Here is a 27,652-nt window from a genome sequence, read left to right as displayed (position 1 = left end):
CAAACTTAATGAGTTCAAAGCGAAAAGGACCTCAAAATCAAAAAGGAGAAACTAGTTCAAAAAATGAAAGAATTGCTATTGTTTCAACTGATAGATGTAAACCAAAAAAATGTAAACAAGAATGTAGAAAAAGTTGTCCTGTTGTTAAAACTGGTAAATTATGTATAGAAGTTACTCCTGCTTCAAAAATTGCATTTATATCTGAAAATTTATGTATTGGTTGTGGTATATGTGTTAAAAAATGTCCATTTGATGCAATTACAATTATTAATTTACCAACAAATTTAGAAGGTGAAACAACTCATAGATATTCAGCAAATTCATTTAAATTACATAGATTACCTACTCCAAGACCTGGTCAAGTTTTAGGTTTAGTTGGTACAAATGGTATTGGAAAATCAACTGCATTAAAAATTTTAGCTGGTAAACAAAAACCAAATTTAGGTAGATATGATGATCCACCAGATTGGGAGGAAATTTTAAGACATTTTAGAGGTTCAGAATTACAAAATTATTTTACAAAAGTATTGGAAGATGATATTAAATGTATTATTAAACCACAATATGTTGATAATATTCCAAGAGCTTTAGCAAAATCAAAAGTTAAAGAAGTTGGAGCGATTTTAAAAAGTAAAAATGAAAGAGATGATTCTTTTGATTATGTATTAAGAGTTTTGGAGTTACAACATGTTTTAAAAAGAGAAGTTGAAAATTTATCAGGTGGTGAATTACAAAGATTTGCTTTAGGTATGACCTGTGTTCAAGATGCAAATGTTTATATGTTTGATGAACCATCTTCATATTTAGATGTTAAACAAAGATTAAGAGCTGCTGAAATTATAAGATCTTTATTATCAGCTACTACATATATTATTTGTGTTGAACATGATTTATCAGTATTGGATTATTTATCAGATTTTGTTTGTATATTATATGGTGCACCATCAGTTTATGGTGTTGTTACATTACCATCATCAGTAAGAGAAGGTATTAATATTTTCTTGGATGGTCACATACCAACAGAAAATATGAGATTTAGAACAGAATCTTTACAATTTAGATTAGCAGATGCAGCAGATGATTTAATATTAGATAAATCAAATGCATTAGCTTATCCAACTATGTCAAAAACTCAAGGTGATTTCAAATTAGATGTTGAAGCTGGTGATTTTACAAATTCTGAAATTTTAGTTATGATGGGTGAGAATGGTACTGGTAAAACAACATTTTGTAAATTATTAGCAGGTGCAATTTCAGCTGATAACAATAAAGAAATTCCAAAATTAAATGTTTCGATGAAACCACAAAAAATAGCTCCAAAATTCACAGGTACTGTAAGACAATTATTTTTCAAAAAAATAAGAGCATCATTTTTACATCCACAATTTCAATCTGATGTTGTTAAACCATTAAAAATCGAAGATATAGTTGATCAAGAAGTTCAAACATTATCAGGTGGTGAATTACAAAGAGTTGCTATTGTATTAGCATTAGGTATTCAAGCAGATTTATATTTAATTGATGAACCATCAGCATACTTAGATTCAGAACAACGTATTATTTGTTCTAAAGTCATAAGAAGGTTCATTTTACATGCTAAAAAGACTGCCTTTATAGTTGAGCATGATTTTATCATGGCAACTTATTTAGCTGATAGAGTTATTGTTTTCGAAGGTAAACCATCAAGACATGCAGTTGCAAAATCTCCAGAATCTTTATTAACTGGTTGTAATAGATTTTTAAAGAATTTAAATGTTACGTTCAGAAGAGATCCAAATTCTTATAGACCAAGAATTAATAAATTAGATTCACAAATGGATAAAGAACAAAAATTATCAGGTAATTATTTCTTCTTGGAAAATACTGAATTATAAGGAATTCTTACAATTTTTAATATTGCATTATTACTATTTTTTTTTCTTTTTTGACTTTTCATTTCATTTAGGCATTTTAATTTATTTATAGGTTAATTAATAAATAGTTTATATATAGATTGGTTTATTAATTCTGTTTGTAACTACTTGTAAAATTTTCTCTAAAGTTTTTTTGGTCTTTTCAAGAACTAAAAATGTAATTTGAAACACAAAACTAAATTTGACATATTTTTAAGATCTTAAAATTTAATTAAGAAAATAATATTGTCAAAAAATAAATTGATAAGAAACAATAGTGAAATTTCAAGCTTTTATAAAACTGCCTTTCAATCACGTCTGTGTTATCCGGGTTTGGTCTGTTTTTTTGTTTTAGTTAATCATCAAATCAAAAATTTTACTACAGCAATTTTAATTTTACCTTATTATTGTGTTTTAAATTACATTAAAAATTTAACATTCGATGCATCCAAACTTTTAGTTAAAGCCTTTTAAAGAAAGATTCTTAAAACTTTAAAACGATATAGTTTTATATTTAAACATCTATCAACCATTTCATGATATAGTTTTACACCATTAAGCTGAAGAAGAAACATCAAGATTGAAAGCAGAATAAATAATAGATCTTCAATAAGAATATTATGTTCAATCAGCACCTAAATCTTGCATTATTTGATATAAAATTAAAATCACATCATAAAAACTTATTATTAATAAAAGGTAATGAATTTGAAGTAGAACATGTATTACTAGAAGGAAGTGTAAAAATATCAACAAAAGAAGATATTCACGTTAAGAAAATAAAATTAAGTTTAGTTGGAGAATTTTATTATGAATATATGCTGAAGGAAACTCATGAACAATTCTTGGATAGATTATGTGTTTTGAAAATTGATTGGGATAATTTATTATGTGATAATGAAGGTAAAGTAATATTTGGGAATTACGGAGATGGTACTATACCTATGTGTAAATTGAAAAAAGGGTCAAGTTCGGGAGTTACTGATTCTTCTGCAAATACTTCTGGGACCTCAACTCCGAGACCAAAATACCACAGAACCAGTTCAACTCCTCAATTTAATATAAATGGTACTACGAAGACTCCTTCAAAAATTATTCAAATTCCAAAATCAGGTATTGATGGGACTCCTTTCAAAGATTTACAAGATTCTCATATGCATTCATTTTTATTACCAAAAGGAAATTATAGTTTACCATTCAAAGTATATTTACCAGCTAGCGTTTCAGAAACTGTTGAAGGTTTACCAATCGGTACTTTATTATATAGATTACAATGTTCAATAGAAAGAGGAAGATTTGAAAGATCACATCAATTAAGTAAACATATTAGAATTGTTAGAACTTTACATCCACAAAATATGAATTTATGTGATTCAATAGATGTGAACAATACCTGGGTTGGTAAATTACAATATTGTGTAAGTATGCCAAAAAAGGGAGTTGCAATTGGATCAAATGTACCAATTCATATAACAATAGTACCTATAGCGAAAGGTTTAAGCCTAAGAGCTATAAATGCATGTATAGTAGAACATTATCATATACAAGTTGAAAATCAAAGATCACCAGAATTTGAAAGATTATGTGGTAAACAACAATTAAATATTCCAGCAAATTCAGATATAGAATATGATAGATGGGTTATTAAGACTCATTTTAAAGTACCTGATCAATTAAAACAAATAACTCAAAGTTGTGAAACTAAAAATAGTATGATTGTTGTAAAACATAGATTAAGAGTTGCCATACAATTAAAGAATAAAGAAGGTCATACTAGTGAATTGAGAGCAAATTTACCAATTTATGTTTATATAAGTGCTAATATTGGTCACGTAATAGGTAGACATTATGATGTTGATAATCATCATGGTACTTTCCAATTAGATTATAAAAAGGAAGATTTATTATTTCACAAAAAGGAATCTGCTCCAACAACTCCAGCAGTATCAGATGATGAACATGAAGAAGATGAAGAAGAAGAGGAAGAAGAGGAGGAGGAAGAAAATGCAGACAGAGAAGATAGTGCACCACCATTATATGAACAATCTAAATTTGATAAAATTTTTGATATGAATTTACCACAAACTCCAATGGAACAATTAAGATCACAATCAGGTACACCATTAGCATCAGCAAACACTTCAGTTACTAATTTAAGTGAATATTTTGATATACCAATCGCAAAAGCAATAGAAATGAATAATAAAAAATTGAAAAAGAGGAATAAAAGTGTTGATTTTTCCCATATACCTTCTTATAATGAAGCAATGGATGATGATGACGATGATGATAGTTATATACAAGATGGATTTGCACCAACCTATACTGATGGTAGTGGTAGTGAAAGTACAAGTCTTAAATCAGGTTCAACTACACCTATAAGAATAATGAGCAATCAAAAATTAAATAATAGTACAGGTCATTTTAAACTTTCTTTAAAACATGGATCCAATCCAAATTCAAGATCAAATTCATTTGTTAAATTAGATAAAATGACTCCAGAATCCCCAAAATTAAGTAGTAGATTTTTTAAAAAGAAAGATAAATAGATAAATAGATAGATCTTTGAATATACAACTCTTAAAATAATCTGGTTGTCTGGTTGCAAAATTTTTTTTAATGGCCCAGAAAAAGCCATTATATTTCGGATTTAGCAACTCATTTTTTTTTTTGCGTTTAATTCTCAAACACCGAAATGATTATAAAAATCTTGAGTGAAATCTTCAACCACTGAACAAATTGAGAATAATAACTACATAAAGCGATGGGGATTTTGAATTGGGGGTTTAGATCCAATATAAAGATTCATCAAGTACCAGAATCAAAATCAATTGAATTACCAAGTAAAAAATCCGGTGAAACAATTACTTTTAATCAATTAATTTCAACTTTAAATACAATAGATCCATCAAAAAAGTTATGGTTAAATCCTTTATTATTTAATGGTTCATTACAAACTTTATACTATACCTCAGCAAATAGTCCAGATAAATTTGTGATTTGGTATGGTAGAGAAATTTTCAATTATAAAGATGGTGGTGTTTGTTCATTAGATTGGGTAATTGAAAAACCAGAATCGAAAGAAGAATTTAAAAAAATTGGTGAAGAAACATTACCTGAAGGGTTCCCGAAATTACATCCAAGAACTAGATATTTTACAAAAGAAGAACTTGAAAATTTAAATAAACCATCTATTGAAAATGATAAACCAATACTTGTTATATTACATGGTATGGGAGGTGGTTCTCATGAAGCATTAATTCGAGATTTTGCACAAGTTATTCAAAAAAATACTGACGGTTGGGATATAGTTGTTATTAATAATAGAGGATGTTGTAGAACAAAAGTCACGACTGAAAAATTATTTACAGCACTTGCAACTGATGATGTTAGAGAAGTATTGACTGATTTTAAATCAAAATGGCCAAATCGTAAAATCTTCATTACTGGATTTAGTTTAGGTGCAGCTATATTGGCAAATTTCTTAGGTGAAGAAGGTGAAAAAGGTGGTGAACAATTAGTTACTGCTGCTTGTGCTGTTTCTTGTCCTTGGGATTTTATAGATAGTGCTTACCATATAGAAAGTTCATATACTGGTAAATATTTACTTGGCCCAGGATTAACTAGTTTTTTAACCAAAATAGTCAAGAACAATTACAGAGAAATTTCAACTCATAGACCAGATTTAGTGAATGAAGAAGTTATGAAAAAATTAAAAACCATCAAGTCAACATGGCAATTTGATGATTTGATTACATGTAAAACTTCCAATTTCCAAAATGCATTCGAATATTATAGAGAAGCATCACCACAGAATAAAATCTTGAGTATCAAGACTCCATTATTGATTATAAACTCAACTGATGATCCAGCGGTTGGATGCAGATTACCAATTCTTGATTGTAAAACAAATCCATATTTATGTTTAGTTGAAACTGATCTTGGTGGTCATTTAGGGTACATTGATTTCAATGGAGAGTTCTGGTGTGTCAAGGCTGCTGAAGAGTTTTTCCAAAAATTTGCTGACCTTTGAATACCAGTTTGTATATAGATAATTTCATAATATTGATAGACTAATTTGATAATCTTTATTTTCGCGTATAAAATTTAGGTCTACTCGTGCTAAAATTTAGTCGGAATTCATGATTGAAAAATTATTGAAAAAAAAAAATCAAGAAAACAAAACTTGATACGTAATTAAGAAAAAAAAGTGTAACTTGAGACACCATCCATTAAACTAAAACAACAATGTCAGCTCCACCCGGTCAAGGACAAGTTCAAATTCAAACCGGTGGTCAAAGATCACCAGCGGCTTTAAACATTGCCAATTACTTGTTTCAAAATTCAATATTGAAACAAAGATCAGGATTATTAGATAATAAAACAGATATTGAGTTTTTCAAATATAAAAGATTTGAAAGAGCATTATTAAGTGATGATTATAGATCAAAACAACAAAATCCCAAAAATGGATTAATTCCAATTGCAAATGCTCAAGAAGTTCAAAAAATATTTGTATTATTAATTCAAAATCAATTAATTTTACCAATAAATAAATTACATTATTCTGAAGTTAAAGCTATAAAAGGTTGGAAACCAATACGTGATAAACCAACTTTTAAAAGAGCCGATAAAGCAGTTATAGATCCAAAATCATATTTTGGTTGGTTATATACAAAACCAAATCCTTATATCTTGTTATATTCAATCTTGGCTATAGCTGGTATATTTACAGTTATATTATTCCCATTATGGCCAAATTTCATGAGAAGAGGTGTATGGTATTTATCAATGGCTGCATTAGGATTAATTGGTTTGTTTTTCATAATTGCAATAATACGATTAATCATATATATTATATCATTAGTTGCATTTCCAAAACCATTTTGGTTATTTCCAAATTTATTTGCTGATTGTGGAGTTATTGAAAGTTTTATACCTTTTTATGGATGGGAAGAACCTAAAAAGAAAAAATCAAAAAAATCAAAAATGTCAAGTACTAAACCTTCTAATGGTAGTAGTAATGAAATTGAACCAATTTTAACAAGTAAAGAAAAAAGTGCAACTGGTTCTGAAACTCATAAAAGTAATGGAGAATCAAAAAATAGAAAAGTTACATTAGAAGAAGTTGCTGAATAGATCAATTATTCAATTTATAGATTATATACTTCAAGAAGATTTAATGTATATAAAATGGTATATGTATCTTTTCATAATTTGTAAAACATTATAGTAGTAAAGTACAAAACTGACTTATAAGCGCGTTTCTTTTTAAATCAGTTTTTACTTGATTTAAATAAATACTTTACAACCATTAATAAATCAAAGTCCAATGTATATAAATGATTTAGCATTTAATCCAGATTATTCATCAATATCAATATCTACTACAAAAAATCATAAGATTTTTAATTGTGAACCATTTGGAGAATTATATTCATCATCTGAAAATCAACTTAAAAAGACGTTATCAAATTCAATTGAAGAAGAAGAAGAACAACAAGAACTTACAAATGATGATAAACATAATTACCCTACTAAATTATTGAAGATGTTATTTTCCACTAGTTTGACAATAATAGTGCCACAGGATGAAAATACCAAAGTGTTGAAGATATATAATTTAAAACAAAATTTAAAAATTGTTGATTTAAAATTTGAATCAAATATAATTGACGTCAAATTGAATAGGAAAAGGTTAGTGGTTTTTTTACAAAATGGAGAAATTCATATTTATGATTTGAGTTGTATCAAATTAATAAAAATCTTGAAATTACATATTCCAGAAGAAAATTCCGAATTTGTTGGTGATTTAAGTGTTAATGATAAATCTTGGTTATGTCTACCTTTAAATTTATTAAGCGAATCAACACTCATGAATGAGCCTTTAAATAAATACATTGGTATAACCCCCAAGATAAAGGAGACTAACTTATTGGAAAATCCCGTGATAACAATTGAAGATTTGAAAAAAGATGGGGATGGATGGTTATTAGTATATGATACTATAAATTTAAAACCAATAATAATATTCAAAGCTCACGATTCTTTAATTGGTAAAATATCAATATCTCACCAAGGTTTCAAAATTGCAACTGCATCAATTAAAGGTACAATACTAAGAGTGTTTGACTTGGTTCAAATTGATGATGAGACAATTAATTTAGGTAATGTTAAGAATTTAAGGAGGGGTCATAATTTAACTAAAATTAATTCATTAAGTTTCCATAATCAAGATTTAATATTAGGTTGTGGATCAGAATCAAATACTGTACATTTGTTTAAATTAAATAATAAAAACAATAATGATTTGGAATTAAAAGAAAATCAAGATGATAGAGAAATTTATGATCATAGTGATGATCAAAGTGATGGGGAAGCTAATAGATCATCATCAGAAGATTTAAATGAAAGTTTAGCCAATTTATTATTATCTAAAAATCAACAATCTCAACCAACAACTCAAATAGAAGAAGATAAACCACAATTAATAAAACAAAAATCATGGTTTAAAAAAACCAAAAAAAAATTTATAAATAATCAATATACATCATCAATTCTTAAAAAATTACCTTATAAAGATTTATTTGAAAATTTAATATGGGAACCACCAACAAGATCATTTGCTTATATAAAATTACCAGAATATATTCAAGATTCCAAAAATAAAGTTGAAATTGGATTTTATAATGATTTAATATTTATAGCTTCTTATCAAACTGGTAAATTTTATCAATATCAATTACCAAAACAAAAAATTAGAAAAAATAGTATAATTAATAATGAAAATAATGGTTTAAATGATGAAAAAGAGAATCATCAAAATAGAGAAGAATGTTATATAATTAATCAATATGATATGATATAAGATTTGGAATAGTAAAGCGGGTCTTTACGATAATCAAATTTATATTCTTGAGCTTTAACAAAGAGTAAATTTGGTATATCAATGTGAAGTGCATGATCATCATTTTTGGTGACGACATTAATACATCAGATTGACGCCTGAGATACATCATAGTTGACACTTGAGATATATCATAATTGACGCTTAAAATACATCATAAAAGGTCTTACGATAAATCAAAACTAAATATTCAGAGACGGGGAGAGATATGTATATACATATAATGGATTTCGTATACACTTATAAGACTGATATAGTATAATATGTATGTAAATTATGTGATGTAATAAAGATCTAATTACGTAAACAAATATCCATAAATTTAAAAAGTAGAAAAAATTGTAATTTGATCCAGTAATACTAAATTATCATATGTAAAAAGAATATATTAATTTGATACTAGCAATAGTAAATATTAAATCTCAAAAATAAAATTCATAAAAAAGTTTTAAAATACGTTTAAGATATGAAACCATTTCTCTATTTATGTAAAAGCAAATGTAATAAATTAAAATAATCCGAGATTGACCGCTGTTTACCTCCCCCCTCCACCTCAGTTTTGAAAATTAAACTACTGAACGAGTGAAAAGTAAATCTATATATAGATTGTTATGCTAAGTTTAGAGATCATTTAAAGTAGATTTAAACATTACTATAATTTATGATCTTAATATCTCTTAAAAATTAATAATTTATAATACTATTAGATTGAATAGAAATTAAATTATTATTAGACTATCAAATATTAATAGAAGAAAAAAAAAAAAAAAAAAAAATTCAACGACTTAATATTTAATTATTAATAAATTTATTCTAACAAAAAATTACAAAAACTTATCAATTTTTAAATTCATTACTTTTTTTTTATATTAAATTCATTTTATATTATTTACTTATCATCTACTACTACTACTACTACTACATTGTATGTTATTTAATATTGTACAATTATCAAATTGTAATCAATCAATAATATGTATAAATTAATAGGATCAATATCATTTAGTCAATCAATCAATTAAATCTAAACATATCAGTTGTCGAATTCAAATTATAATCCCCCTTTTCAAGTAGATAAGTTTTGGCAACCACTTGAAATTATAAATTACATATATCAATTGATGTCAATACTATAATCAATCAAATTCTATCAATTCTTTAGTTTATATTTCAATTATCATGATAAAAACTCAATTCAAAGATTTATTATATTCAATTCTTGTTAGAATATTTATATGTTTATAGTTTGGGAAATGTTTATTGTTGCATTCTTGACTTTAACACGACTTTACTTAACAACCATACTAATAATAATAATATTTGAATATTTAATATTTACAAGAGAGAGAGAGAGATTTTTTTTTTTTTTTTTTGTTTTTTTTTTACAAATCACTCACTTAAAAAAATTAATCAAAAATCTCAACAACGCTCACTTTTTCATAAAAAAAATTGATATATTGATCATATAAATTGCAGTAATCAACTTATTAATTTGAAACAGAATTGAAGAATAGATTAAATTACAACTGATTGATTGATTGATTGAATTTACAACAATTGATATCCAAATTTATACATACTATTAAATTACATTATTTACATTTCTTTTTTCATTTATATATACTAACTTTTTTAGAATTTTCATTAAAGAATAAAACATGACAACTGAATCAACTAGAGAAAACTCAGTTTATCTTGCTAAGCTTGCTGAACAAGCTGAAAGATATGAAGAAATGGTTAGTGCAATGAAAGAAGTTGCTTCAGCAGAAAAAGAATTATCAGTAGAAGAAAGAAATTTACTTAGTGTTGCTTATAAAAATGTAATTGGTGCTCGTAGAGCTTCATGGAGAATTGTTTCATCAATTGAACAAAAAGAAGAATCAAAAGGAAATGATCAACAAGTAAAATTAATTAGAGATTATAGAGCTAAAATTGAAGCTGAATTAAGTAAAATTTGTGAAGATATTTTAGAAGTTTTAACAAATCATTTAATTGGAAGTGCTCAATCAGGTGAATCAAAAGTATTTTATTATAAAATGAAAGGAGATTATCATAGATATTTAGCTGAATTTGCTACTGCAGAAAAAAGAAAAGAAGCAGCTGATGAATCATTAGAAGCATATAAAAAAGCATCAGATGTTGCAGTAACTGAATTACCACCAACTCATCCAATTAGATTAGGTTTAGCTTTGAATTTTTCTGTATTTTATTATGAAATTTTAAATTCACCAGATAGAGCTTGTCATTTAGCAAAACAAGCTTTTGATGATGCTGTTGCTGATTTAGAAACTTTATCAGAAGATTCATATAAAGATTCAACATTAATTATGCAATTATTAAGAGATAATTTAACTTTATGGACTGATTTAAGTGAAGCTCCTCAAGAATCAACTGCTCCAAAAAATGAAAATGAAGAATAAATTAATTTGAATCAAAGAATTAAATTTTAGTTAAATAACAATTAACAAAAAAGAAAAATTATCTTATATTATATCAAATTTTATTCCTTGTTTTTATTATAATTAATCTTTTACAATATTTTTTAAATAATTTGTGTGTTTCTTTATTTTTTTTTAAAAAATTTTCAACAATCACTCTCTGTCAACCAGTATTACTACTTATCTCTAATTTATATTAAGTAAATATAAACTTTTCAATAATCAAAATTTTATATCAATTATCTATATAAATGCTATTTATGATGCGCTATTCCAATTTTCAATAGGTACTTTTACAATTGAGTTGTAAAACTAATATATATAATAATACCCATTTACTTAAATTTTAATATTAAAAAATCTCAGTTATAAAAAAAAACGAATTAACAATTAATATTACCCCTTAACCCCCGTAAGTTTCTAGATTTCTAGATTCCACAATAATAATTGCTTTTGATAATACATACCAAAACATTTACAACCAAATATACCAAGACGAGTCATGTGTGGTAGATTTGCTCAAGGTATTGTATGTAATTCAATTGACGTACTACTTTAACGATAACAGCTTGACTAACAATTTTATAACTTTAGAATTTAAATGAGTTGCCAAATGCATTTAATGAATCAGTTTATCATAATGAACAAGATACAATAGAAGAAACAGGTGATCAAACATATCAAATTGATATACATAACAAAAAGCAAAATTTAAAAATTGATCTTGACTTAACAAGTTTAGAAGATTGGAATCCATCTTTCAATATTGCACCAACAAATACAGCAATTATGATATATGAATCTATTCCAGAAGATTCAGATATTACAACAAAATATGTATTTGAGAAACTGAAATTTGGTTTGATTCCAGTATGGGCAAAACCTCAAGATTCAACACCAACAAATGAAGGTAAATCAAATCAAGGTGAACCATATTCAAAAGAATTGGGTAAAACTGAAGGTAAATATTTTAATTGCAGAAAAGAATCTTTAGATCAACATAGATCAGTTTGGTCATCATGTAAAAAACATAGATGTGTTATACCAATCCAAGGATATTTTGAATGGTTAAAAGATAAAAAATCAGGTGATAAGACTCCATATTTTGTTCATTCATCCAAAGAACCTTTAGTATTTTTAGCAGGATTTTATTCACATAATTATAATTATAAAGAAAATTTTAATAATCAAAAAGGGGAACAAGAATTTTTATCTTCTTTTACAATAGTAACTGGTCCAGCTTTGAAAAATGATGAATATAATGATTTAAGTTGGCTTCATTCAAGAAAACCAATAATGATTGAACCAAATACAAAAGAATGGGATGATTGGCTTAATCCGAAAAATGAATGGAACGATGATTTAATTGAAATAGTTCTTAATTGTAATTCCAATAAAGCCTACGCTTCAATAGAAGGGTATCAAGTTTCAAAAGATGTAGGAAATCCATCAAATAAATCAGAAGATATATTGAAAAAAATAGGTGGTAAAACTAAACAAAATAATATTAATGATTTTTTCAAACCTAAATCTGTAAAGAATCAAGATCAAGCTGATAAATCTAATGATATTGATGATGAATATGATTACAAAAATACTGTTAAAAAAAGAGATCGTGAAGAAGCTAAAGCAAAGGAAATTAAAAAGGAAAAAGAACATGATAAAAAAGTGAAAAAAGAAGAAAAAGAAAAAGCTAAAGAAGAAAAGAATAAAGAGAAAGAAGAGAAGAAAAAGGAAGAAGAAGAAGAAGAAGATATAGATGATGACGATGGAGAGGGAGAGGAAGAGGAAGAAGAAGAGGAAGAAACTAAAAGACCTCGTAAAAAGGTCAAAATTGAATAAATATATCAGTTCTTCAACTTGAATCATAGAAATGCGTAAGATTTATCTCTTTTGTTAACAATCAAGTCTGTAATAATGTACTTTGTATAAACTTTGAGCTTCAAAGAATTGTTTAAAAGAAGTAAAGTTTGCAACATAAAAACTACATATAAATAATATATCTAGAACTCAAATACGAAAAATAATAGAAAGCCGCTCTGACTATTTTTATTCCAAGTAAAATATACAACAAATCAAACGATTGTATCTCACATGTCAACAATATGACAAGTGAAAACTTTTATATTGATCTAGACTTTGATAAAGAAGGTCAAAAAGATCCATTTGTACAGAATGAGTATGTTCAATCGAAACACTGAGGATAGTGCGTTAAATACTAACCTACTGATTCAGAGACGATCTTTCATTAAGAGAATTAATTCCAAGAATATTACATGAACGTAAATCATTTTTAGGATTAACCGAAGAATCATTAAGGGATGAAATTAATAAATTGAATCAAATCTCCGACGAAAATCAAGATGAAAAAGTTTCACCACAAATAAACTCCGAAATAAAAGAATTAAATGTTGATGAAGAAGAGGATGAAGAGATGGAACAAGAACAAGAGACTGAAGCAGAAACAGAAGAGGTAGAGGAAAATAAAACAATAACATCCAATGATATTCAACAAAATTTTAATAAACAAAAATTCGAATTAACGAAAGCTATAAATAATGCCTTGAACGAAACTTCTTTATCATTAGATTTCGTTTCGTTATTAGTTGCATCAGTTAAGCCAAATGTTGCTAAAAATACAATGTCACCTCATCTATCAAAATTTGTAAAACCATCGTCTTTAAATTCTGACAAATTAATGGGCGAAGAACTGACTAGTAATGGAAATTCCAATGGAAGTAGTATTCATGATAATTTAAAAGAAACTACATCAGAAGTTTCAAAATCGACTAAAATAGGTCAAGGTTGGAAATCTGAGTCTATCAAAAAGATAACTGAAATGTTCAAACAATCAAGTGAAAATATTCAACAACAAGTTATTAAAGAAAAAAATTATTGGAATATGATTAATTTAGTATTATCAAATAATGAAGCATTGTTTAGAATGAGAGATCCAGCTAATAATGCAAGGGCAATAGGAGTCAAATACGGATATGGGGATTCTGGATCCGATTATTATGATAAAGGTTTGGGTTTATTAAGAAAGAATATTCAAACTGGAGAAATTAAATTTCATGCATTATCATCAATTGGTAATAGAGTTGTTGATAAAATTTATAAATATATTAGAATAAGAATTCTTAGTAAAATTGAAGGAGATGATGATTTTATAATAACTGGACAATCACATTTTAAACTTGAATTTAATAATTCAAAACATGATATTATAAATGAAATTGAAAAAGCAAGATTATTTTTATTTGAAGAAGATTTATTTTATCAATTAAGTAATGAAGCTAAATTATTAATTAGTTATAATGTGAATGTTAGTTCAAATAAAGTATCAATTGAAATTGAAAACCAAATGATTGAAATTGAAAATATAACTTATGATGAATCAAATGAAGACGAATTGAATAATTATTATCAAAATGTAAATTCATCATCATCAATAAATAACAACAAATGCCAATTGATTTTATCATATTTTAAGTTAATGCTTTGTTGTTTTTATAAATATAATTTAAAATTAAAACAAAAAGTCCCCACGTCATTAATCAAGTGGAAACAAAAAAATTCACACCCTTTAATACTAAGACCATTTTTAGGTAATATAAAACATGTATCATATATAAATACTATTGAAAAAATAATCAATGAAATAACTAAAGAAAACAGCGATATCAAATCAGATTCAACAATAGATAAATTTGTGAATCTAGATCTTAATACCAAAAACAATCCATTTCAAAAATCAATAGAAAAACCTAAATCCAAAATAAACTTAACACTAGTCAATAAAAAGGGAGAAATTCTCAAAATTAAAATAATAATAACAACAAATGAATTATTCGTCAACCTAATCTTGAAATTATTCGTTTACAAGTATGAATCCCAAGAAAATGAAACAAATAATATAAATTGTATTAATATTTTACAAAATGAATTTAATGATTTTGATGAATTAAAAGAAAATTTACAATGGTTAATTGAAGATTTTAAAAGTTAAATAGTATGTAATATAAATACCACACATGCATTTTTTCATACCTACTTATATACATCTTAAACCTCATCTATTTGTTTTATCTTTGCATTTTTTAATCAATCCCTTTCAATTATTCTAATTTGTTCATCTTGAGCTTGTTTTAAAGCATCAACATTTTCTTCAACATATTTTTTCATTCTATAAAATTTTTCATCTCTTAAATTATTATAAATTAAAAAATTAATCCAAATTTCAAACATTGTATAAGTTATAATTAAACTATTACTTATAATTGAAAAGGGTACGAAATAAATATATGCAGTTATTATAAAATAAAATGTTAATCTTGTTGGTACTAAAGTTTCAAAAAATGACCAATTTTCAGCTATTAATGGTATAAGATCAGTTAATGAAGTAGTTACTATAAATATTGATAAAAGTCCAATTAATTGATTATTTGGATTTAATTTTAATATGGGGACTTGCATTGCTTGACCTAATAATATTACAAAACCTGCTGATGATAATGCATCTGGATCTTTGACTAAATAATAGGCTATTATTAGCAATACTAGTATTCTTATATACAATAATGATTTTCCTGTAAGAAATTGCATTGATGAATTGTTAATATGATGATGTGAATCAGGTATTAAACATTCATTTATATTTTTTTTTCACTTAATTTTCAGATCTCAAAATTATCCGGAACAATTTTCAAAATTCATTACACCGATACAAATACGACAAATGCGTCAAATTTCTATAAGTTTATTGTTTCATATAAACTGCTTTCAAACTCTTTAATATAAAAGATGAGTTGAATGATTATTTAAAATTGAGTATATTAATACGAACATAATAATTCAAACATATGTTAAATTTGTTAAGAGGCGTCGTAATTATATACATTTTAAAGTAGTTGTATTTTTACCCCTTAATAAATTATAATTTTAAAAGTTGTTGCAAAATTATTTACAACCAAAATTATTCTACAACCAGACTTTTAGATAAATAATTGCTTTTACTAATTCTGGGTTCAATACGTCAGTGCCTGAGAGCGGTGATTGTTGATTCTCACTGTATTCCAAGTATACTTAATAATATTATAACAAAAATAGAATTTAGTCAAATATGTTTGCAATCTCGTCAATAACTTTACTAGCAATGTGCTTAATCTTCGTTATTTTGTTTATAGTTGGTTGTAAGTTTATAGTTCAGAACGATGCATGAACTAGCTTGAAGCCTAATACTAACTTTCGATAGGTCTTATATTAATTCCGGTATTTTTTGTGGTAGAAATCGTTGGTGGTATAATTTTTTTGATTTCAACAATTTTACCAGAAACCTATTCTGATTATAGTGGGTTAGAAGGGGTTTTACTCAATACTACCTAAGTTCACTTTATAGTCAAAGCTTTATACTTTTGTTCAGAATATTAAGGAGGTCAGGTTGTCAAAAATATTTATAGTGCGTTTTTTATGGAATCAACTGAATTCACTAAAATAATTTTTCATGAATTCTACCACGTCAAAGTTCAAAAATCACAAAGAATTTATTTCGTTTATTCTTAACACACCAACAAATAATGAAGTTCTCAACAGTAATTCCAATTTGTGGACTTATAGCATCATCAATTGCTAAAGGTGTAATAACTGGTAAAATTACAAACAATAATAATGGTGAAAGTGTACATTTTGGTGAAATTGACACACAAGTTATTAAAAGTTTACCAATTGATTCATCAAAAGATATAATAGAAATTGATTTAAAAAATAAAGATTTAGAAGGTCATAAACCTGAACAAATAATGATAAGTTTATCTGATGTTTCACAACCAAATTTAGTTACAAATTTTGTTCCAACAGTTAAGGATGATCAAATTAAATTACAAATTAAAGCTAGTTTAATACCTGAAATATTAAAATCTAAAGATTCATTGGTTTTAAATTTAATTATTGGTGACTCTAGTGGCTCATTGAATTTAATTAAAAGATTAATTGAATTAATTCCAAGTCAAGAATTTAAAAGTTCAAGTAAGTATGAACGTAAATCAAAATTCGGTATTCAACCAGAAATTCATCACATTTTCAGAGGAGATGAAAAAACGATTAATCCAATTATTCCAATTTTTTTCATAGGTATTGCATCAGTTTTATTTTTAATTTTAATTGGTTCATGGTTTGGATTTATTGGAGTAAATGATATTTTCTTCAAAACTTTTAATAAAACTTCAATTGGTCAAATATCTCATAATATTTTATTTTTTACATCATTGATTGGATTTGAACTCAATTTTGTCAAGTATTATTTGGGTCAATCAATTTTTACGACTTTATTTTATGGTTTCATTTTGAGTTTTCCATGTTATTATTTTGGATTAAGTGTATTAAACTATTTAGCCAAAAATCGTTTATCCACAACAAAAACAAAAGCTGTCAAATTAAAAGCCAAAGATTGAATAAAAGAGATCTGGGTATGAGGTATATAGAGTAAAAAAAAAAAATACATTATTTGAAACTAAAAGTCATTTCTTCTAAAATATTTCATTCATTCATAAGCTATAATATAATTCTATAATTATTCATCTTTAAAAGTATTTGTAATCCATCTGAAATTAAAAAATCCACGTAAACCATCACCCATTGAATTAGCAGCAACTATTTTACCAGTTATTAATCCCATTGGTAAAACTCCATAAGATCTTGAATCTAAAGAATGACATAAATTATCTCCAGTACACCAAACATGACCCTCAGGTATTCGTATAAACTTATTAAACCCATCATTTTGTATAATATCATGTGGTGAATTAGTTAATTCTGATGATGAAGATGGATCAACTAATACTATATCTCCAGGCATTCCTGTAATTCTTTTACATATTCTATGAGATGGATCACTTGGTTTCATTGCTACTATACAATCCCCAATTTCTAAATCTCTACCATATTTATATTTTTTAAAAGCATGAACATAATCATTTTGATTTTGAACTGTTGGTAACATTGATTCACCTCTTGTTTCTGTAAATTCATATACGTTTTCGTGTATTATATGAGCTAAACAACCTGCTCTCAAAGTCCATGATAATGTAGAAATTATAAATCTTAATGACTCCGGTAGTACTATCATTTAAGTTTTGGGGGAATGTGTATGAGATTATTAATGATTAGATCCATGTAAGTAAAATCTGGAGTTTAAATTTTATCACCATTTCTCGGCTTAAAATTTCAAACTTTACATATCGTGTGCAATTAAAGTGATCTACGTTCAGAAAATAATGAAACTATTAATAACCAAATTACTTTTATTACAATAAGGACTAATATACAGAAATAAATGAAGCGACTTTTGAAAAATTTAATAAACAAAACCTAAAATTTTACCAGCAACATGTTTTCTTTTAGCTTCTTCATGATCCATTATACCAGCAGAAGTTGTTAAAATAACGTAACCAAATTGTCTAGCTGGTAATAAATTATCAGTCCATCTTTCTATATCATTAATTTTAACATTGAATCTTGGGGAAATAACACCACATTTATTTAATCTACCATTTAATTGAACAACAATTTTACCTGATCTGTGATCATCAATGTATTCAAATTCACCAATGTAACCTAAATTTAAATGTTAGTAAGCCATACTTTAGCTTCTTTAACATCAAAATGCAAAATTGTAAAATATAAATGTTGGGGAAAAGTAAACGATAAGCACTAAAAACAGTTGAGTATCGTGTAAGAAGTCATTTCCTAATCTTTTCTATCCCGAATGCTTAAAAGACAGAAAGGGACTGGACACCGATCAATCCATCCAGTTATCAATTCGGTGTATGTTCAATGATTTTGATAAATTTGCAAATTTGATACCTTTGATTTTTGAATATTCACATACCGTGCTTTTGCATAACAGTTAAAAATCTAATGATGACTTTTGAAGATGGTCTAATTAAAACTTGTCTTTTACCGGTTTTTTCAGCGTTGTTAATGGCATTTAAAGCATCTGCTAATACGGAAGTTCTAGTCATTTCTTGAAAAAAAAAACTAATGTTAGTACCAAATTGTTGGAGTTTTTTTCTTTGATCAAAAAATGGCCACATGAGTATCCAACTTAAAGAAGTTTGGAGTCATGAGCGATAAAAGTTATACTATGATAACGTGTAGAAAGGTATTGTTAAAACTCTTTAAATTTACTTTATAATGTTGAAATAAAGCATAATTTAACAAACATGAAAATTTCCATGATTGGGTATAAAACTAAAATAGAATTTAACAGCTTAAACTTCGTTCAAATTGTTAACTTAATCTTTTTCGATTTCACCAAAGTTAAAACAATTTCTTAAAACACTTCTTCTAATGAAAAAAACCCATTCTATTAACTTATGAATATGATAGGAATATATTCCCCCATGTGGCGTATGCTTGTTATATAAATGAAAACATACTATTGATTCGTAGTTGTAGTGTATAATACTTGTGTAAATTGTAGTTGAGTGGAATCAAAAAGCTGAAATTGAAAAAGTGAAAAGTTTGAAAATTTTTTTAAAGTAAAAGAGAAGCTTGATTTTGTTACACAAAAACAAATATATGTTTTGTATACAGGTTTAATATTTTACTCTTTTAAATCTTTAAATGTTTGCCAAATCCATAATAAGATAAATTATTGATTATTCTACTATAAAGCAGATTCAAAGATTAGATGATGAGGTAAAGATGTCAAATGATATAATAGGCAATAGTAACGAAAGATTGGTATCACAACAAGTATTCGAAAAATTAAAAGCATATTGTATTCAATTGTCTCAAGAAGTTTTACAACCACAATTAAATGAAACTAAGACTATATCATTGTTAAATTTAGTTGTCAATTTATTACATTCTGAATACAAAAGATTTACAGATGATGGAATTTTCTTCAAACTATTACCCAATGTTGCTGATTATATATTTTTCCCCATATCCAATTTACTAAAACAACCAAGACTAAATGATAAAATAATACAACATATATTATCAATAATTGGCTTTCTTATTCAACACTGTTGGAGATTTCAAATAAACACTACTTTAATTGATCAATTGTTTCCTTTAGTTTTATTTTTAAGTGGAGTTGATACTTCTAAAACCGAAGGTAATAATCACCCTAAGTCGTTACAATTTCAGAATTCCGCTATATATGTTTCATCTCAATTAATTGATGCATTAGATAAAACATATTTTGAAGCACAAGAGAAAAGATTGCATTTCTTGAGTTCTACAATTACATTTGCATTGTCAGTGATCACTTCAAACAAATCAAATGATCAAGAATCAATCGAGGTTTTAAGTAATGCATTCCAGTTGGTAAAGAATCTGCTATTGAGACTTAACAAAGAACAAATATCAATGATACTACCAGGTATTGTATCAGCCTTGACAAATTTCACATCTTCAAATTCAAATATTAATTATCAATTGTTGATTCAAATTTTGAGATTATTGACATTTATCGTAACTTCATCGTTCAACGATACTGATTTACAATCTGAATTGGTCATACCGGAAGTAGAAAGTTTATCAGATATAGAAGTGGCTTGGGATGATGATGAGAAAACCCTTGATGAAACTCCAACATCTATTGATGATATCAGAATAACTGAGAAAGATCACAGAACAATGCCGTGGTTGAAGGCTACATCTAAACAATTAAAGATAACCCTAGTTACTTTATTTAAATCAATATTACTAAGCTCAAGGAATAGACAGCGATGGCAATCTAAAAGTGAGTTATATGATGTTGTTGTGAAGTTTGTTACCTCAATATTGAAGAATTGTTTCATTACTTTATATAACGAATTGACTCCACTAACTTTAGATATATGTTCTATTTTATTATTTTCATCAACTTATGACGACAAATTGGATTTGAAAGTATGGGAATTAGCTTCAACTGTTGAAGATGCAATTGATGACAGTACTTCGAAACTTACAGCATACTTTAATATAGTAAAAATGAAATTATCAAGTCTAATAAGTAGTAAATTATCAGTTATTGTTTTTTCAACTGATGAAGATAAAATTTCAATGAATATCATTGCTATTAAATTCCATTTTGCAGTGTTAATGGAGATTTCAAGAAAACTTGGTCCTGAATTAAATGAGTTGATTATACTTAAGCAAAGATGCTTAAGTCTTTTAATTGAAATAACAATTGATCATGTCAAATTCATCAGTTCAAACAAGTCAATCAAAAAGAGTGACAACGTATTAAACACTTTAACACCGGGAACATCAAATACATTGGATTCAATAGAATTACCAGGTCATATTAATGCTAGTAGTGTGAAGACGGACAAGAAGCTGCAACAAGACACCAAGGATCATCATTCGAACCATTTGCAGCAATTATCACGTCAATGGAATGATGGAGTTCCACAATCTAGAGGAGAGTTGACAGTTGGGCTAGGATCTAAATTTTTTGAGTCGAAACTAAAATCAATAGTCTTATTTTTATCTCACCTAGAATTAAATCAAGCAGGTCAAAGCGTTGAAGAGCTAGAGGCAATATTGGATGACTTTGATAATGATACATTAAGCAAAGGTGTCTCGTTGTGGTTTGCATCAACTTTGGCTCAAAGTGGATTAACAAAAACTAAAGGCTTTAGCTCAAATGATTTTTTAAATATTGATGACATGGAAGTTGATGATGATGAAAATGAAGCTTCATATTTATTGTTGATGAAATCGCAGGATTTGATAAGTAATTTAAATTCTGCTGAAATCGGTAGTTCACAAGTAGAGAAAAATTTTAACCAAACTGCTATTATAGCTGCACTTGAAAGTATAAGTACAATAACTGGTACCATGTCATTGGATAATTTTAGATCAAATGTACTAATGGACAATTTGCTATATATTTTTCAAGCATTAACATTTACTGATAGGCCAAATGTACAGTTTCAAGCTCAAAACACTATTCAAAATATAGTAGATACCTACTATAATGGATCAATAAAAGAATTGATTATGGATAATCTGGATTATTTAGTCGATGGAGTAAGTTTGCAAATGACAGTTGCAAGTAATTTAAGTCCAATGTTACCTGGAATTTTGATGGTTATAATCAAAATAGCTGGAATTCAATTATTGGAAACTAATCAATTAACTGATATTTTATCTGACATGTTTGTTATATTAGACTCTTATCATGGGTATAATAAATTAGTGGAGAGTTTTTTCATAGTGTTTGAAGCCTTAACTGACCAAATTGAAAAGTTGTATCTTAGTTCATCGAATGCACCCAAGATTGAAAATCAGAACCAAAATAAGTCTCAATTTAAGCCATGGGGAATGACAAACAAATTTCAGCTTTTTCATTTTTTGAATGATGAAAGTACAATCGATCCTTTACAAGACTTTGATGCAGATAAAGAATACTTTAAAAGACCAGATGATAAACCATTTTCAGAAATGAACACCGACTCAGATGATGAAGAAGAGGACCTCGAAGACGATAGTCGGCCACAAGAAGAAGAAGAAGAACCTTGGACTTCACCCATACCCAAAAGTATTTATATTGTTTTAAAAAGAATTTTCAACTACGGATTTGTACTAATATCACAACCATCATATACTTTAAAATCTCAGATAATGAAAACTTTTAGATTATTATTCCCTTTACTTTGTACAAATTATAAATTAGTATTACCAATGATTACAAGCAATTGGGCAATGTTGAGTGCATTGATCTCAGGTGTTGATTCATTATCTACCACTTTAACTTCAAATTCGTATTCAAGAGAAAAGGTCAATTTAACAATTGAAACATTAAGTTTTGTGATTCAAATTATCAATCAAGATTATGTTCAGAATGAATTCTTTTTCAGTAGAAAATTTCAAGATACCTGGGATTTTATTTCCAACCATTCAAGCATAGTTGATTCATCTACTCAAACTCAAATATCAACACCCGCATCAAAAGATTTAGTAATAGCTGAGAAAGCAGTCTATGCTTTGCGTATGAACCCCAATTTGAAAGAAAAGTTGGTTGAATTCTTATTGACTGGAGCTCAAGTATATGAGAAGTCGATTCCTGATCTAACTAGGTATTCAATTATCCAACTTTGTTATAAACTTAAAATACCTCAACAATTTCCAAAATCTAGAGATACGTTATGTATATTAGAAGTTTTACAAACCAATTTAGTGCATTAATTTATAATATATTTTGTTCATTTATTCAATCATTTCTACATCAACTTCTTCAGTGTCATTATTACTATCTTCTGCAATCATTAAATCATTCACGCTAGCTATTTTAATTGGTTTTTCTGGTTGAAAATTTAGCGTTTGTTGACCTTTTGGTAATTCTTGTTGTTTTCTAACTTTTTGAGCCTGTTGAGCATTATCTCCATTTTGATCTTGATTCTTATTAGCACTATTATTACCTTCTCTTCTATTAATTGGATTTGCATTTAAATTTACTTGATCTAAAGTATGAATTTTTTTTCTTTGTATTAGATCACCAACTTGATGAGTTCTTGGTATTGTATCACTTAGAAAGTTTAAAGAATCATGACTACTTACAGCATTTGAAAAATCCTTATATTGAATCTTTTTACGTTTATCCATTTTAGCTAAAAGACTAGCTTGTTCGACAAAATATTGTACAAATAATTCTGTAGCTAATCCTGTTGTGTATACTGCACTTGAACTAGCACCTGCATAATCCAAATCCATTTTAAATATTTTTTTGATTTTGGAAAGTGGTAATGACATTGCTGCGAATTCTTCATCATCTTGTTCTATTGGTGTTTCTTCTCGTATTGTATTGTTTGTGGTGATTTGATCTATTTCCAATTGATTTGTATTATTAGGTAATGGAGAACCTGTATTTGACTCTTCTATATTATCAACCTCATGTTCGACTTCTATCGTGTCCGAAGGATTTAGTATATGTGACATGGTGAATAGTGGATTATTTATTAATTCAATTGGATCTGATGAAATAAATATGTTTATTTTATATTTAGACGCATACCCTCGATATTAAGATAAAAAGTCACGTGAATTAAGTACTACATCTCCATTAAAATTCATTTCAATTGACATTAATTATTCGTTACAAAGTTACTTCTATATACAAGTAAGTGCTACTTCTTCATTCCATTTAGTTAGTTTGTTCCATGAACTCTTTCCTTTCGGCTTCCTTAAATTTAGGATGAACAATTTTTTCTATATAACCTTCATTTTCTAGATCTATTGCACTATAATTACTTCCATTTTCAACAAATTTAATAGCATTATGTAAAGCTAATTCTGGACTTTTAAATTTATCATCATATCCTTCAACTTTCTGTATAAATTGTGGTGAATTTGGTGATACTAATGGTTTTAAATCTGTTGTGTTTAACCCAACTGGGACAACATACGTCCTTACTTTATTCCAATCTATATGATATCTCCCTCTACTATCTAAATGACCAATACCAGTTGATCTTGTACCTTTATAATAATGTTTGTTACCTTGTTTAGTTGTTAATGGATGTCTTTTTGATCCTGATTTTAATTGCCCATAGTAAAAGGTACCATCTCTAAATGTTTTCCATGGTCTTCTTAATGCCGTTTGTGCAGTTGCTTGAAAACTGAGTATTTGAGAAGCTCTCATTTGTCAATAATTGTAGGTTTGTGGTATTTGATTAAAGTATAATACTTTTAAAGCTCTGATATTGAAATTTTTTTCAAAATCTGTTTCAGTGCGTAAATTTCTAAAAAGCTCAAGATTAGTGCTACCAGCTGTGGTCAAATGTAACGTTTAAATCTGGGTCGAGCTCTAACTTTAGGTCCATTCAACAGTAGCATAGTTGAGAAAGCTGGGAACAGTATTGTGAAATAATCGAGAGCTAATTCCCCCTCTGACGTTTGTTATTGTTGCCTTAAAGTGTATAATGACTTTGATTTTATGGCAACGTGTTAAAAATTGAACTATACTTCCTAGATTGCCACCTTTTGTTAACTCAGCTCAAAAAAACTTCTAGAATTCCACATTTCAAGCACTGATTTTTAACCATACCGTTTACCTTTCAAAAGATCGTTATAATTATTTTTCTGATTTTTTGGTTGCCAATTTTGACAGCAAAATGTTTTGTCCCACAAAATTGGGAAAAATGCAAAAGCCGCTCTATTTCAGAATTTATTAGTTTTATCACATTCTATTTTTATTTTTTATAAATATTTAATATTAATAGCAATTTAATTTATAGAGTAAATAGATATGAAATTAATGATTTACAAGTAAACAAGATTATTTTTGTTTTTAATAATCAATCATCATCCATAGCTCTTTTCCAAATTGTATTAGCTAAGATCAAGTAAAATTTCAACAAGATGTCAATTAATATCCCAGAACAACCAAAAGATACAGGTTTTTTCAAACCACAACATGGTTATGCAGATATAAACATTAAAACTCAAAAATATTCAGATAAACCAACACCAATTAAAGCTCATAATAATTCAGCTTCTGGGTTTATATCGGAACATACTGATTCAGCTCACGCTAAAGAATATGGTAAAAAAGGTGGTAAAAAATTATTTGATATTTTAAAAGGTCAATTAATTGGTCTTATTTGCCACTAATTTAGCTCGAGAGGTTTGAAGGAGTTTATCAATCGTTATTTAATGGAGATTTCTTTCAGTAGAAGAATTTAAAACTTACAATGAATTTAGTTCATAACCAATGATTTTAATATATAATAGTTAATTTAATTTTTAGACCACCCTTAGAAAGACTCAATTATATCTGTACTTGAAATAGAGTAAAACATTATGTAAATATTCTTACAATAACTATATAAAAGATGCACTATATATTAAAATTATAATTTAGATTTGGTCTTATCAACTTCCTTCTTCACAATATCTACAACTTTTTGAGCAAATCCAAAGCTTCCTTGATAACCACCACCACCAGCTCCATAATTATGTATTAACCAGTTATATTTAGGATCTTTTTCTATCCTTACTCCATCTTCTCTAAAAGGTCTAAACCCAATATTTACTTTTATTACTTCAATTTTTGAGGGATTATTCTTGTATTTTGGATCAATTAACTCAGGTGCATATTGTATGGCTCTTCTTATTATTCTTGAACTTAATTCTTTATCTTCTTCTGTTGAATCATCACCAGGTTTAAAACATCCTCCGAGTATTGATCCACCTTCTTTTCTCGGCATTATGTATAACATTTCTTGCGGTGTACCTGGAAATCCTTCAACTCCAATTATTGATTTTGCTGAATTTTTAACTAATAAAGTTTGACCTTTAATTGGGAATGTTAATTTTTTATCAGTGATTCCTTTTATTTTAGTTGCTTTTAATCCACTGCAATTTATTACAAAATCTGTTTTAACTCCATTTAAGGTTTTTAATTCTTCTATATTGGTAATTTTTAGTTTGTGAAATTTGTTACCCAATTCCTTATTTTGTTGAACTAAATATTGTAAATAAGTAGGCACAGATATTACAACTCCTTTAAAACTTGTCCCAAATCCTATATCTTTAAACTTTAATTGATCATCATCTATAATTTTGAAATCATCAACAAAATTTCTATACCATGGTATAAAATCTGACATATTTCCCTTCGATTCACTTATTTCATAATTTGTAAAATAAGATATATTATCTTGCGTCCATATACCTGATCTCTCGGAGTCATTTTTGGCTAATTGTAAGAATTTCTTATAGCTTGGTTTATCCAAATTTTGTAAATATGTATCTTTGTTGGACGCAAACGATTGCCAATTAGCTCCAGCATATGGTGAAGTATAATATTGATTATCGAAATCTCCTGGAAAATGTTGTGCTACTATAGTTATATTCAAATTTGAATTCCATTTCTTTAATTCAATAGCTGTTGTTAATCCAACAACTCCAGCACCAAGAACTACTATTTGAGTCATTGTATGGAGATGGCTATATGGTTGTGAACTCTTAATTGGTGAGTTAAGTTGAATTCTGGGGAAATTTCAATTTTTTGGTGTAATGATAATTTATCATGGTCGTGTCAAATTTACAATCAGATGATTTATGAATAATTTTGTAAAAAGAACCCTTTTTGTAACCGATGCAAATTTTGAATCATCACTACATATTTTGTCAATAAACTAGCTGAATCGGTAATTACGTTTCTGAAAAATTGAACTATGAACAATTTGTAAAGTAAGGTGATTTATATATCTACCAAAAAAGGTCGACCTTGTAGGAATTTTCGTACAGAATTTGCTATTCAATATTTATCATATTACTCTTATCGTAGCTACTAAATATACAGAACAAAATAACTGACTTGACTCTATCGAAGTCTACTAGATCTCTGGATGATCAAAGTAGCAGTCAGTTTTTTAACGAAGCCGAATTTTAAATACAACATAAATCAATGATTA

At 27.2% G+C, this 27,652-nt stretch overlaps 17 protein-coding genes across 17 annotated transcripts; 11 read left to right on the top strand and 6 right to left on the bottom strand. All coding sequences in view use genetic code 12, as the record gives it.

Moving 5' to 3' along the window:
- Window positions 1-8: 8 nt before the first annotated feature.
- RLI1 (Fe-S cluster-binding ribosome biosynthesis protein) lies at window positions 9-1,874 on the top strand (the record flags this gene model as incomplete). The annotated part of the gene is made up of 1 exon (XM_051761656.1): window positions 9-1,874. The coding sequence occupies one exon, from the start codon at window positions 9-11 to the stop codon at window positions 1,872-1,874; it is 1,866 nt and encodes a 621-aa protein (XP_051621697.1).
- Window positions 1,875-2,512: 638 nt separating this feature from the next.
- On the top strand, window positions 2,513-4,441 carry KGF54_001300 (uncharacterized protein; the record flags this gene model as incomplete). Its single annotated transcript, XM_051761655.1, has 1 exon — window positions 2,513-4,441. The coding sequence occupies one exon, from the start codon at window positions 2,513-2,515 to the stop codon at window positions 4,439-4,441; it is 1,929 nt and encodes a 642-aa protein (XP_051621696.1).
- A 215-nt stretch (window positions 4,442-4,656) lies between these two features.
- On the top strand, window positions 4,657-5,925 carry EHT1 (medium-chain fatty acid ethyl ester synthase/esterase; the record flags this gene model as incomplete). The annotated part of the gene is made up of 1 exon (XM_051761652.1): window positions 4,657-5,925. One exon carries the CDS (start codon window positions 4,657-4,659, stop codon window positions 5,923-5,925), a length of 1,269 nt encoding a protein of 422 aa, XP_051621695.1.
- A 215-nt stretch (window positions 5,926-6,140) lies between these two features.
- SEC62 (Sec63 complex subunit) lies at window positions 6,141-7,031 on the top strand (the record flags this gene model as incomplete). The annotated part of the gene is made up of 1 exon (XM_051761651.1): window positions 6,141-7,031. One exon carries the CDS (start codon window positions 6,141-6,143, stop codon window positions 7,029-7,031), a length of 891 nt encoding a protein of 296 aa, XP_051621694.1.
- A 193-nt stretch (window positions 7,032-7,224) lies between these two features.
- On the top strand, window positions 7,225-8,760 carry KGF54_001297 (uncharacterized protein; the record flags this gene model as incomplete). The annotated part of the gene is made up of 1 exon (XM_051761650.1): window positions 7,225-8,760. The coding sequence occupies one exon, from the start codon at window positions 7,225-7,227 to the stop codon at window positions 8,758-8,760; it is 1,536 nt and encodes a 511-aa protein (XP_051621693.1).
- Window positions 8,761-10,457: 1,697 nt separating this feature from the next.
- BMH1 (14-3-3 family protein) lies at window positions 10,458-11,219 on the top strand (the record flags this gene model as incomplete). The annotated part of the gene is made up of 1 exon (XM_051761649.1): window positions 10,458-11,219. One exon carries the CDS (start codon window positions 10,458-10,460, stop codon window positions 11,217-11,219), a length of 762 nt encoding a protein of 253 aa, XP_051621692.1.
- A 520-nt stretch (window positions 11,220-11,739) lies between these two features.
- Window positions 11,740-13,079, top strand: KGF54_001295 (putative peptide hydrolase; the record flags this gene model as incomplete). Its single annotated transcript, XM_051761648.1, has 2 exons — window positions 11,740-11,766; window positions 11,832-13,079. 2 exons carry the CDS (start codon window positions 11,740-11,742, stop codon window positions 13,077-13,079), a joined length of 1,275 nt encoding a protein of 424 aa, XP_051621691.1.
- Window positions 13,080-13,342: 263 nt separating this feature from the next.
- On the top strand, window positions 13,343-15,246 carry MED17 (Med17p; the record flags this gene model as incomplete). The annotated part of the gene is made up of 2 exons (XM_051761647.1): window positions 13,343-13,416; window positions 13,473-15,246. The coding sequence occupies 2 exons, from the start codon at window positions 13,343-13,345 to the stop codon at window positions 15,244-15,246; spliced, it is 1,848 nt and encodes a 615-aa protein (XP_051621690.1).
- A 95-nt stretch (window positions 15,247-15,341) lies between these two features.
- Window positions 15,342-15,842, bottom strand: KGF54_001293 (uncharacterized protein; the record flags this gene model as incomplete). The annotated part of the gene is made up of 1 exon (XM_051761646.1): window positions 15,342-15,842. One exon carries the CDS (start codon window positions 15,840-15,842, stop codon window positions 15,342-15,344), a length of 501 nt encoding a protein of 166 aa, XP_051621689.1.
- A 971-nt stretch (window positions 15,843-16,813) lies between these two features.
- On the top strand, window positions 16,814-17,686 carry KGF54_001292 (dolichyl-diphosphooligosaccharide-protein glycotransferase; the record flags this gene model as incomplete). Its single annotated transcript, XM_051761645.1, has 1 exon — window positions 16,814-17,686. One exon carries the CDS (start codon window positions 16,814-16,816, stop codon window positions 17,684-17,686), a length of 873 nt encoding a protein of 290 aa, XP_051621688.1.
- Window positions 17,687-17,805: 119 nt separating this feature from the next.
- On the bottom strand, window positions 17,806-18,360 carry IMP1 (endopeptidase catalytic subunit; the record flags this gene model as incomplete). Its single annotated transcript, XM_051761644.1, has 1 exon — window positions 17,806-18,360. The coding sequence occupies one exon, from the start codon at window positions 18,358-18,360 to the stop codon at window positions 17,806-17,808; it is 555 nt and encodes a 184-aa protein (XP_051621687.1).
- Window positions 18,361-18,588: 228 nt separating this feature from the next.
- Window positions 18,589-19,255, bottom strand: KGF54_001290 (40S ribosomal protein uS8; the record flags this gene model as incomplete). Its single annotated transcript, XM_051761643.1, has 2 exons — window positions 18,589-18,848; window positions 19,123-19,255. 2 exons carry the CDS (start codon window positions 19,253-19,255, stop codon window positions 18,589-18,591), a joined length of 393 nt encoding a protein of 130 aa, XP_051621686.1.
- Window positions 19,256-19,940: 685 nt separating this feature from the next.
- KGF54_001289 (uncharacterized protein) lies at window positions 19,941-23,420 on the top strand (the record flags this gene model as incomplete). Its single annotated transcript, XM_051761641.1, has 1 exon — window positions 19,941-23,420. The coding sequence occupies one exon, from the start codon at window positions 19,941-19,943 to the stop codon at window positions 23,418-23,420; it is 3,480 nt and encodes a 1,159-aa protein (XP_051621685.1).
- A 21-nt stretch (window positions 23,421-23,441) lies between these two features.
- HFL1 (DNA polymerase epsilon noncatalytic subunit) lies at window positions 23,442-24,170 on the bottom strand (the record flags this gene model as incomplete). The annotated part of the gene is made up of 1 exon (XM_051761640.1): window positions 23,442-24,170. The coding sequence occupies one exon, from the start codon at window positions 24,168-24,170 to the stop codon at window positions 23,442-23,444; it is 729 nt and encodes a 242-aa protein (XP_051621684.1).
- A 205-nt stretch (window positions 24,171-24,375) lies between these two features.
- On the bottom strand, window positions 24,376-24,873 carry MRPL27 (mitochondrial 54S ribosomal protein mL41; the record flags this gene model as incomplete). The annotated part of the gene is made up of 1 exon (XM_051761639.1): window positions 24,376-24,873. The coding sequence occupies one exon, from the start codon at window positions 24,871-24,873 to the stop codon at window positions 24,376-24,378; it is 498 nt and encodes a 165-aa protein (XP_051621683.1).
- A 719-nt stretch (window positions 24,874-25,592) lies between these two features.
- Window positions 25,593-25,844, top strand: KGF54_001286 (uncharacterized protein; the record flags this gene model as incomplete). Its single annotated transcript, XM_051761638.1, has 1 exon — window positions 25,593-25,844. The coding sequence occupies one exon, from the start codon at window positions 25,593-25,595 to the stop codon at window positions 25,842-25,844; it is 252 nt and encodes an 83-aa protein (XP_051621682.1).
- Window positions 25,845-26,083: 239 nt separating this feature from the next.
- DAO1 (Dao1p) lies at window positions 26,084-27,169 on the bottom strand (the record flags this gene model as incomplete). Its single annotated transcript, XM_051761637.1, has 1 exon — window positions 26,084-27,169. One exon carries the CDS (start codon window positions 27,167-27,169, stop codon window positions 26,084-26,086), a length of 1,086 nt encoding a protein of 361 aa, XP_051621681.1.
- Window positions 27,170-27,652: the final 483 nt, after the last annotated feature.

Source organism: Candida jiufengensis, assembly GCF_024610255.1.
Source record: "Candida jiufengensis strain CBS 10846 chromosome Unknown scaffold6, whole genome shotgun sequence".
In the NCBI taxonomy this organism is placed as follows: Eukaryota; Fungi; Ascomycota; class Pichiomycetes; order Serinales; family Debaryomycetaceae; genus Lodderomyces; species Lodderomyces jiufengensis.
Note: the sequence above shows the minus strand (reverse complement) of the source record. Positions and strands in the feature narration are given on the sequence as shown.